The sequence below is a fragment of the Juglans microcarpa x Juglans regia genome, chromosome 4D, assembly GCF_004785595.1.
Source record: "Juglans microcarpa x Juglans regia isolate MS1-56 chromosome 4D, Jm3101_v1.0, whole genome shotgun sequence".
Classification (NCBI taxonomy): Eukaryota; Viridiplantae; Streptophyta; class Magnoliopsida; order Fagales; family Juglandaceae; genus Juglans; species Juglans microcarpa x Juglans regia.
The window spans coordinates 31,595,621-31,606,761 of NC_054600.1; the positions used below are offsets into that span (position 1 = coordinate 31,595,621).

Consider the following 11,141-nt stretch of genomic DNA (forward strand, 5'->3'; position numbering starts at 1 on the left):
AGTGAGTTTGATGCAAAGATCTCAAGTGGGACAGAGATTCCTGATTAGGAACCACTTGATGAGGCTCAACCCCAAGAGATTCTTCCTTCATATGAACACAGGCAACATGATCCTTCCAGATTTTAACACTACTGTGAATTGTGGAATTGTAACACTGAAGCATCCAAGTGTTTTAATCACCTATTGTTGCTATTGTGAAATTGTTTGGCTGTATTTTAATTGTGAAATGATGTTGTGTTTTACTTATTGGTGCAATTAAGTGTTGTAATTTTATTGTCTGCAGTGGAGAATAATTGTTTTGTTAAGATTTTTTTAGTTTCTCTACCAATCATATGTTAATTATAATTTGAGTATTAATTAATATATGATTGGTAGGATTGTAAAATATGACAAAAATAAAATAGAAAAAAAAATATTATTAAATTAATAATATTTTATTATTATTTTAGCTAATAGATAGATAATCCAATATGGGAATAAGTTTTAAGTAGAATAGTCAAATACAAAATCATATCATATTATGAAAATTATGAATTTGCATTTGCATAATCCAATAAATGCTATAATAGCGTTCCTATAACAACAGTCAAATTGCGTGAACTCAAGCCTTTGATTAGAGAGGGTAATACGCGAGCCACCTATCGAGCATGGCATAGCACTCCTTAGCCTTGTATTCTGGAGCTACGTGTCCAGCACCCTGGGAAAGAAAAGCAGTCCATGAGTAATAATCCTTTCTTCTCTTCTAATTGCAAACTTAACTCGAGAAGATAATAAATGAAACAGTCTAATTTCTTACCTTCACCGTCGCATATATCAAATTATAGTCATCATTCAAAAATTTTTCCGTGTATCTGCAGAAAACGTGCAGAACATATCAGTGAACGAATGATGAAACTATTCTTCATCTCGATTTTATTATTCTTAGTTATATCCGATGATGTAATATATTTTAAGTGATTTTTATTTATTTAAATAATTAATTTATGAAATCACTTAAAATGTGTAAGATCAGTCTGGATGATAAAGACAACAAAGTTTATATCGAAGAGTTATAAAGAAAAAAAAAAGGAAGGAATTACACGAAATTAATAGAGGTAAACCTACCCAGCAACTTGGCCATCCACATACCACGCTCGCCAAACTTCCGATATAGTCAAATTCAGATAACGGATCCAATTTTGCGTACCAATGTGTGTAACAGACAGGTCATGATCACCGCTGTAGCAAAAATTACACACTGAATTAATAAACAACTTCTCAAACTACAAGATTAATTTTGATCTATGATGTATAACGGCAACTATTGGACAAAAAGTCCCCTGTTCTCAAAATACTAGAAACAGGTAATCTGCACTGCTGCTCTATGAGGTTTTGAACGTGAGTTCCATCCATGTGTTCTGATGATTCTCTTCTGGTTTTAAAACCGAACAGGCTAGGCATGCCGGTATAATTTTCGGACTGCTGAATTTAGTGCATGTTTCTAAATAACCCAAAGTTAAATAAGACAACAGATTTGAATGGAAAGAAAACAAAGGATTATTCTAAACTAAAGGGAGTTTCAAGAAACCACCTGTATATAAGAGCTCGAAGGTTTGTGTTACTGAGATTCCGATGATAATCAACAGAACTAGTAACAGTCTTTGTGTAAGCTAAGCTGCTATTGCACCTCTTCCAAACACCAGTTGTCCCCTGTTTAGAATCATTAATTTCGTCGATCACTTCAACTTGTTTCAATCTTTTTTGGGTAAAATTGAGAGTTAGTAGCAGAGTAAGATCTCTATCATTTTGTAATTATTGGTAGAGCAATACATACGTTTCGAATGTTAAGGGCTTCTCGCACGCTCTTATTATTGGCCCATACCGCAGACAACACATAATTGTAATCCTGAAAGGAAAAGCACATCTCTTAGTTATCACTTTTTTGTATGAATATTATGGCCTAATGGCCCTTTGTTCGTCTTGCATCGGTTTTTTTTTTTTTTTTTTTTAAATTGAAATTGGACCTGCTGAATTTGAGATAATATAAGAGAACCATGGACACATGAGAGAGAGAGAGAGAGAGAGAGAGAGAGAGGTGTTTACCCGACACCAATATGCAGGGGATGTTGCAGAAAGGAGACTTTCGTCAAGGTTCTCCTCGATATATCTCCTGCTTAGGTAATCTTTACTTGATTTTGGAGATGCAACTTGACAATTGGGCTCCAAAACTTGCATGGTGTTGATTTGAAGAAGCAACTGTGACATAAAAGGTTCAGAATGGCGTAGATGCTTAGAGTACTTAATAGTGGTAAGAGTACATATCTAAGCATATCAAGAGATGGCATTGGCAGAGACAATGACCTCATCGATGGCTTGAATATCTGACACGCATGCTACGTTGCTATCATTTACATTCACAAAATCACCATTGCAGCTTTCTTTAGCAGACTACAAAATTACAGAACAGAACATTTTAATTCGTGATATAAAAAACGAACTGAAAGAAGATTTAGATGGTAATGTGAGGTGAAATGCAAGAGAGAAAAAATGCAACAAGATGAGGAGGAGATGACATGCCTTATAGAGTACATCTGATATGAGTGTGAGCCTATGGGAAAATGGGATTCTTGAATTGTCATCGATAAATGAATCTGTCTTTGGGTTCCCAAGCACGTATCCCTGACAACAGTTGAATGAGCATCATGTTTAGATTACTGAATGGCATTTTCCTTTGGATGAACATCATGTATAGGTTTATCAGTATTTTGGGAAAAAAAAATCTTTGACAGAATCAGTCAAAACTTATTTGAATAGAACAAGGAATGAGGAACTATTTTACCCTCAGATTCAGAGTCGGCTCCGTTCCATTCATGTTACCTGCATGCAAAACCATTCACTTTATTAAAAGGAAATTGCTAGATGCCCCGCTGGGGCTCCCGCTGGGCTCTAGTGTTTTTTTATATGTGTTTTTTTTAGTTTTTTTTTTTTATATATAGATACTTTTAATAATTTTAAATATTAAAAAATAATAAAATAAAAATTATAATATTATTAAAAAATACTTCCTCAATCACGAAATAGAATTTTTATTCTACTTCGTGATTAAGAAAGTATTTTTTAATGATTTTTTTACTTTCTGATTAAGGAAAATCATATTTTAAATTTATTTTATTTCTTAAAAATATTTAAAAGTGTAAAAATAAAAAATAAATTAAAAAAATACACATAAAAAAGTACATGCTAAGCCCAGCGGGAGCCTCCAACGGGAGTTGTAGCATGACCCTTATTAAAATACGTATATGTGGATGATGTGTGATATTGCAAAGGCTATCAAATAGCATCTCACGAAACAGAGAATGAATGGAAGGAAAAGAAGCATGAAGAAACTGCACAAGTACACCACAACATGTAGACAACACCATGCAACAAGCAAGTTGATGAAAAGCACAATGCAGCAGATGAAAAGCATAAAGCACTGGGAGAGAAAAGCAAAACAACAAAAGGAAAGCATGACACGACAAATCAACCTTAAAGGCTGCACTGATTGCACACAAAAGCAGTACAGTGATGAAAAACAATATCAAAAGAACAAATTGCAGTAGATTTCTTGTAAAACAGTAGAAAATAAAAAGTCAACTTTAAGACTTTCTTTTGATCCTTTCATTCTTTTCTTCTGCAATGTGTGTGTATATATATATATATATGTAGCATAACATTGTATCATTTTAACTCAATGAAATAAGAATCAGTTTTTCTCTATATTGAAAGTTCATTTCAAGTTCTTGTTTCATTTCTAACATAGCACTACTCCACGAGAAAATGAATGAAAATATATGATAATTATGTTATTAATTTGGTCCCTAAAGATGAATTTCTCGCACCACCTTTAGAGAGAGAGACTTTATTACGAGGTAATAGTACATAAATTAAGAATAAAAGATAACGTACGTACCGTCATATATCTCTTGAACTATAATAGGAAGAGGTATGCCTGAGTATGAATCGCCACCAATGTAGAGTATATTCTCCAAATATTGAGGGTGTTGTATCAACCACTGCAACATCATCATTAATCAAATTCCTCGATCGTATACAAAATATTAATGAGCTAGTGATTTTCACGCTTCTTGTGCTGAAAATTCCCACACCTCGTACCTTTCTAAGAAACTGATAAAGTTGTGATGCGGATTCAAGGTCATCTATATAATAACCTTCTTGGGTCGTTGAGTAAGAAAATCCAGTACCCACTGGTGCGTCTACATATATTATGTTGAGGCCCTGCAAAAATCAATCGTTTCCGCCATAACAGGTTAGCGAAAAAGTTGAAAATTAAGCAATATATATTAATAGTATTTGATCTCAAGCTAGAACTTGGTCATGGTTTGAGATTTCTCACCTGTGTCCACGTGTATGGGTTTAAATGGAATGACGGCATGCTCCCGTTGTAATCCGCATAAGTGAAAGCTAATGGACCTGCAAGTTTTGTTAAAAACATGATCAAAAGCTCAATTTACATAAAACCATGTTTGTACTCATGTCAATCTGGCTTTTTTGGGCCTTTTGTATGCAAAGGTTGCCTTCTAGCTTCTATTGGGAGCATTTGAAAATACCATATCCTTTTAATTCTCAATATTGATTATATAATCAAATTAATTTGTAAGTTTCCATCTACTTTTTTACATAAATTGTAATTCTAACGTAATATCATATTATATATTTCGAATATGAATAATGATGCACACGTGAACGAAAATATTAAAATATAAATTAAATAATTAACATTTGACTCAACATCTTCCAACGGCAAAAATATGTTAAAGGATAGAAAAATGTTATATTTATATAATTATATAAAAGTAAGATATGAGTGCAGTTTACGATATTACTTTACAAGGATATATATATTTGTTTTAAAGAAAAATATTTATTTTAAATTGTGTTAATTTAAGATTTTCAAGTAACCACAAATCCTTTATTACTAATTTAATATTATCTAAAGTATAAAATAATAAATATGAAATTTTTTACAAATAACTTTGGAGCAATGATAGCCTACAATCCCACTACGCTTTATTTACATATTATTAATAAAATAATATTAAAATTTTTTTTTTTGATGCGTTTAAAATTTTAAAAAATATTATTTTATTAAAAAATTGTAGAAAAATTGTAAAGCAGTAATTGTTTTATCATTTCTCATAACTTTGACGCCACTGGAACCTGAAAGGGTAGTTAGCCTATCACTGCCCTTCTGGTAACAGCGGCTCTGGGTTTTAACGTTAGCTGACATCTAATTTTCCTCCCTCCAACTACTCTTTTACGCCTACAGCCTTTCAAGTTTCAACGGTCTGGGTGTACCGTTCTCGACCTCAGTTGACATTAATTTTTCTAAAGAGAGAGGCCCGCAGCAGCTTGCTGCTGGAGCCTTCCAGCGTCGTCCATGCGTTGAACTACTGCATGAGCCTGACGAACTCGCACTAAAGGAAAAAAAAAAAAAAAAAAACAGAATTTCCGTGCCAATGGAGACAGAGGGCAGGGATGGGAAGGACAACGTACCGCTTTCATAAAAGAAGGCAGAGAGAACAGAGCAACCAGGACCTCCGGTGAGCCAAAGCATAAGGGGGTCTTCTGAAGGGGACCTCTGAGATTCTACGAAATAGTAAAACAGTTGCGACTTGTTTGAATCACCTACACCCACGTACCTGACACCCAAATTAAAATTAAGCATTAGAAAAATGCAACATCAATCGGGTATGCGTTAATATAGAAACGAAAAGCAGGATTTTTTATTATTATTATTATTAAATGAAGAGAAATCTTATCTTACCCAGTTTCAAGTGTGAAGGGAAGATCGCCATCATAACCAGGAAGCTTGGTGACAATGTTCTGCGAGGCAGCAATGCCCGACAAAACCAAAAGAACAAGAACCTGCAAACACATTGAGCTGAAAAGGCCATTGCACAGGAGCAAATTCCTTGGACTACTGCGGGGATTTGCTGCTGCCTTTCCCGTGGCCATGACTCGAAACTTATACACCAAATGCACCAGAAGTCACCTTTCAATGATGTACCAAGTGCTTGTGTATGCCTGCATCAATAGTTGGAAGGCCAGCTATATTTGAACTAGGGAGTAAGGACCCTCCAGTCCATCTCGGGAGAAAGTTAGATACATACCTATCGGAATATATCAAACTCTTGCTCGGAAGAGAGAACACAAAATCAAGCCTCGTGAAAAATGATTACCCAAAATAATTACTATGATTAGGTGCAGGCCACGTGAAAAATGCACTAAGCCTAGAAACATATTTCTCCTTATAAAAAATTATTTCTCCCATTATAAAAATTAAATTTCTTGCAAATGATCTCTTACGATAAAGCAAAACATCATGTAGATCAATATATATATGCCCTTCCCATCAACTTACAAATAAAAGAACCCAAGCATACTTTTTCTTAAAATTGTTTTCTTGATGCTTCCTTTACATCTGATCAACGCCGATAATACTATACTTTGGAAGACAAAAACGAGGATGATGTTATTTTCACAAGAATTGTGCATTAGATCACTCCGCCACAGTTATAAGGTTGCGTTTAGATGTTGAATTGAGTTGACTTGAGTTGAGTTGAGATGATAAAATATTGTTAGAATATTATTTATTATTATTATTATTATTTTAAAATTTAAAAAAATTATATTATTTATTATATTTTATGTTGAAATTTAAAAAAATTGTAATAATGAGTTTAGACAGAAGGAGAACTTAATCAAATCGCATCATTGGAGGGGAGCTGAGAGTTTGTGCACATATAGTTTACAAGCAACAGGCCAATCACTCATTTTATTTAATTAGTTTTCGTTATTTAATTATTCTCTTATTTGGAAAAGTATATTGAGCTAAAGAAATATTATTAATAAGTGCACAATTTATTTTATTTTTGTTAGTCAGTGAATCCTACGACCATACTGATTGAAATCTAGATATAAAAAAGAAAAAGAAAAATAGTAAATATAGTTAAGAAAAACTTACAAAAAATTTATTTCTTCATATGACAGTTATTGATACGTTGAAAATTATAAAATTTAAATTTAAAAAAAAAATTAACAAAATAAATCTTATAAATAAAATTATAAGTAAAAGTCTAATTACATGTAATAACAATACTTTAAAAAAAAAAAATAGTCAGTCTCACCGAACATTTGTTTAGTGGAGGAACTTTTTTATTCGCCGCCATCATATTATAATCATAAGACAAACGTGGTCCAAAAAATTGGAAGAAAAGTAGGGAAGAGAGGGACAAGGCAACGGTATGTCAACGCGTGTTCCAAAGCAAGGCGTAAAAAATGTCTGACCATCAAACTTGTTATCGGAAGAAAAGTAGGGAAGAGAGGGACAAGGCAACGGTATGTCAACGCGTGTTCCAAAGCAAGGCGTAAAAATGTCTGATCATCAAACTTGTTATCAATATTATTACATTACATTTTAGTATTTTGGTGTTACGTACCGACCTTTCAATCAAACCACGGCGAGAAGGAAACAAACGACAGCGTTTGCGTTACAAACTACGTACTTTTTTACCAACTCTTCCAAACTAGCAAAATCTCTTAAGCCAAAAGACAAATAAAAATTATTCAATTAATTCTTTCAAAACAAAGTTATTGAATTAACTTTGGAATTTTCAGGTGGCAGGCAGACATATCAATCTGTTATTTAATAATAATATTGGGCTAGCAGCTTGTTATAGCTAGATATTCGAATTCCTCTTCGCTAGCTATAAATCAATATCATGTTTACGCTCCATAGGTCGAGCTAGCCCTTAATATGAGTCAAGGCCTGTTCTGTTCAAAGAATGGTAGATTGACAATTAGTTCGATCATCCAGCCTATTTTTTGGTGGGTTTGAACAAATATTTTGGACAGCTTGGTATTTTTTTTAGTAATGCTATATGCAGTTATAGAATACGTAAGCGATATGCTCGGTATTGATATGCTTATAACTTAATATAAATGGTCTTTTATCTTCTTCACATACGAGGCAAAAAAAAATCGACAACTAAGTTTAAATATACAAATTACATGTTTATTAAAACTATTTAGATTAATATCATATTTTATTAAACTTAATCAAGAAATTTATATTTTAAACTCATTTATACATGATATTTAAATATTTGAATTGTATTATATGGGATTTTTAAAACTTTTTATTAACAATAAAAACAACTAATACAATATAGTCATGAATCGGCGAATTTAATTTATTGAATCGATATATTTATCTGATCCTTACCTGATTCCCATTTTTGAAGCCTTCGTCTAACTACTAGTGGGCTTGACCTTGTTTTCCAAGTCCCAAGCTACTGTTTGAAGCCGATATCTTCACGACATCTATGATCTTGTTTGCAACTTTGCACGGCCTTAACTCCCGTCGATATCGAAAGTCAACACGTAGAGTTTTTCTTGAAATAAGCTTCTCTTGAAGAGCTAGATCCGTCAATAAAGCGCGTCTTGGCTCTTGAGTATATTTGTTTAATGTTTTTGGTTGGAAATTTCCCTCGGAGATCAGCTCAATCAAGATTATAACGTGAATTTAGATCACTTTAAGATATAAAATAAATAATAAAATATATATCTTCTTATCAGTTTTAACTTTTGAGACTAATAATAATTTTATATGATATCAGAGTAGAGATCTGATAGTTGTTTGTAATTAAAACAACTATGAAAATGGATGGAAACAACAAACAAAACCCACCAAATTGGGGCGGGGTGTGCCAATGTTACACTACAGAATCACAGATATGTGAGTAGTGAAAATGGATGGAAAATCTGGGAAATGTAAGGGATAAAACTGTAATATTGCATTGGAGTTGATAGTGAAACATACTCTTGGAGAGCTCCTCCAAACAGTCCAACAATACAGGAAAATTCTAGATAAAAAACATAACCGTCTGCTTACAAGAATTATAAAGCAAATATAAGAAATTACTTAACTACCCTTATAGTTAAGGCCTATGGCCCATAAAGAAAAATACTGAAATGAAACATAAGCAGCTGCCCATCGCATTCGTTCATTAGCCGGCTCCGTGGTTATCTCCTGGCCCATTCAGCCCGTTCTGCACACTTGGCTTCTAGGGTCTTCTTCACGTGTTCCTCATTCCTGGACACCCACATTCTGAACCTTAAGCGCCGTAACCCTTCACTTCCGTCGTTCGTCCTCCTATAGGCGTGTAGCAACCAAAGGAAATAACAAGGAAAAAAGTATTCCAGTAGCATCTTCTGCCTTAATGTATGAACAAATGAAAAGGGATCCTTGAATCAGCTTCATAAGTGAAAAATAGAACACTGATGAGAGAGAGAGAGAGAGAGAGAGAGAGAGAGAGATTCTGTTCGGCCCACCTATATAGAGGCAATTTCAATCTCATATTTCCTCATCAGGGGAGTGGCACCTAGTTCTGAATCAAGAGAGCTACCAGTCTGTAATGGATGGGAAGGTGCAATAAGGCAAGGAGCAACAACCAACATGTGCTGGAATGGGTTCAAAGGTGTTGGGATTTCTACTGCTCCTTCCAGCATCTTCACCACGTCACTCATCAAAGGCCTCGAATCTGGCCTATACTGAACACACAAGAGGGCTACCTTAACCATTCTCTCTGCTGTCTCTCTGTATTTCGCCTCTATTCCACACACTATGGTCAACTCTCCCAGTTCTCCACGTTCAAAGTTTTTCCAAACCCACATTGGGAACCATTCTTGGCTCTCTGTAAGACGCGTGTCAAGGTTCCTTCTTCTACCTAATATTTCAAATAATAGCATTCCAAAGCTGTAAATGTCACACTTGTGGGTAATTGGATATGGCATCCACATTTCGGGTGCAGCATAACCAGGAGTCCCCCTTCCTCCTGTCATAGTGACGTGAGTATTTTCCCTGTTACAGAGCTTGGCCAATCCGAAATCAGCTACTTTAGGAAGGAACGTTGCATCCAAGAGAATATTTCCTGGTTTTATATCATAATGGATTATTCGTTGTTGACATTCTTCATGCAAGTAAGCAATCCCTCTGGCTGTGCCAACGGCAATCTCATGAAGATTTTCAAATCCTAATTTCTTGTTTTCATGGAATAAGTACATGTCGAGCGAACCATTCCCCATGTACTCATAAACAAGTGCTCTCAAGTGCTTCTCAAAACAGAAACCAAAAAGACGAACCAGATTCAAGTGATGAACTCTTCCAATTGTACTCACTTCTGCCATGAATTGTTCATCTATTCTCTTATCAGAGTTCCCATATAGAACTTTCACTGCCACTAGGGTCCCATTACTAAATATCCCCTTATAAACCGATCCAAATCCTCCTGAACCCAGCAAATTAGTGAAGTTGTCTGTTGCAATCCTGAGCTGCTGAGAGGTAAATCTGATTGGCTTCTCTCTTTCCATATCATTGAGAAATTTATCCATGGTGAGCGTCATAAATCTTGTGTCTGAACTAACAGTGCCGCTACCTGTTCGAGCTCTTAATTTATGGCATACCGCGAACACAATAGCAATCTTTACCATGACGACAACTGCAAAATGTTTCAATTTAATAAGAATCACCCTGCTGTTCAGAACTGTTTAGCAATGAATAACTCGAATGAAACAACATAGCTGGAAAAGAAAAGGAAGGTTTTTAGAATCTTACCCAAGCCCGCAACAATAGCAGCAGCTGGTACCGTTTGCTCATCTGTACTAGACATTAATATGGAAGTGGAATGCAGACTCTTAAAGCCCTACTGTAAACTCTATGGCACGCAAAGAGTTCAAATTTGATAAGGGAATTTTTTGAATAGCTAATATGTACAACATGAAGTTTGGAACAGAAGAGTGAAGATCATACCTTGATTTCTATTGAACCTTGAAACGCAGAGCCCCTGTGATGATATCACGAATTGACCAATGTTCCCTTGCGCAATAATTTATGCTTTTCCATTGTATATTAATTATGAGTATACTTGAAACCGTGTGGGGTTTGCTTACCGTCGTTGAAACGCACCAGTACTATTGTCTCTATTTTCCTGGCCATTCTACTCAACGACCTGAAGAAGCGTCCAAAATATGTCTTCTATCAGTCAAAGCAAGTGGTAGATTCATAAAATATGTAGTTAATTTATTTTTATTTTCTTTAG

General features: G+C 34.6%; 2 protein-coding genes across 2 annotated transcripts; both read right to left on the bottom strand.

Moving 5' to 3' along the window:
• Positions 1–490: 490 nt before the first annotated feature.
• Positions 491–6,144, bottom strand: LOC121261040 (serine carboxypeptidase-like 13). The gene is made up of 14 exons (XM_041163177.1): positions 5,807–6,144; positions 5,536–5,681; positions 4,376–4,452; positions 4,135–4,257; positions 3,932–4,034; positions 2,819–2,856; positions 2,557–2,658; positions 2,341–2,427; positions 2,083–2,235; positions 1,814–1,885; positions 1,571–1,689; positions 1,105–1,218; positions 797–851; positions 491–697 (listed from the first exon to the last, which is right to left on the bottom strand). Exons 1-14 carry the CDS (start codon positions 5,995–5,997, stop codon positions 614–616), a joined length of 1,464 nt encoding a protein of 487 aa, XP_041019111.1. The 5' UTR covers positions 5,998–6,144; the 3' UTR covers positions 491–613.
• A 3,081-nt stretch (positions 6,145–9,225) lies between these two features.
• LOC121261041 (G-type lectin S-receptor-like serine/threonine-protein kinase At1g34300) lies at positions 9,226–10,934 on the bottom strand. The gene is made up of 2 exons (XM_041163180.1): positions 10,658–10,934; positions 9,226–10,541 (listed from the first exon to the last, which is right to left on the bottom strand). The coding sequence occupies exons 1-2, from the start codon at positions 10,710–10,712 to the stop codon at positions 9,376–9,378; spliced, it is 1,221 nt and encodes a 406-aa protein (XP_041019114.1). The 5' UTR covers positions 10,713–10,934; the 3' UTR covers positions 9,226–9,375.
• Positions 10,935–11,141: the final 207 nt, after the last annotated feature.

Excerpts from the sequence above, each read along its gene's own strand:
- LOC121261040 (XM_041163177.1), bottom strand. The coding sequence starts at position 5,997 with ATGGCCACGGGAAAGGCAGCAGCAAATCCCCGCAGTAGTCCAAGGAAT. Across the intron at positions 5,682-5,806 it reads CCCTTCACACTTGAAACTGG|GTACGTGGGTGTAGGTGATT; the intron begins GTAAGATAAGAT and ends TTTGGGTGTCAG. Across the intron at positions 2,857-3,931 it reads AGTTCAAGAGATATATGACG|GTAACATGAATGGAACGGAG; the intron begins GTACGTACGTTA and ends TTTTGCATGCAG.
- LOC121261041 (XM_041163180.1), bottom strand. The coding sequence starts at position 10,712 with ATGTCTAGTACAGATGAGCAAACGGTACCAGCTGCTGCTATTGTTGCG. Across the intron at positions 10,542-10,657 it reads TGCTATTGTTGCGGGCTTGG|TTGTCGTCATGGTAAAGATT; the intron begins GTAAGATTCTAA and ends AACATTTTGCAG.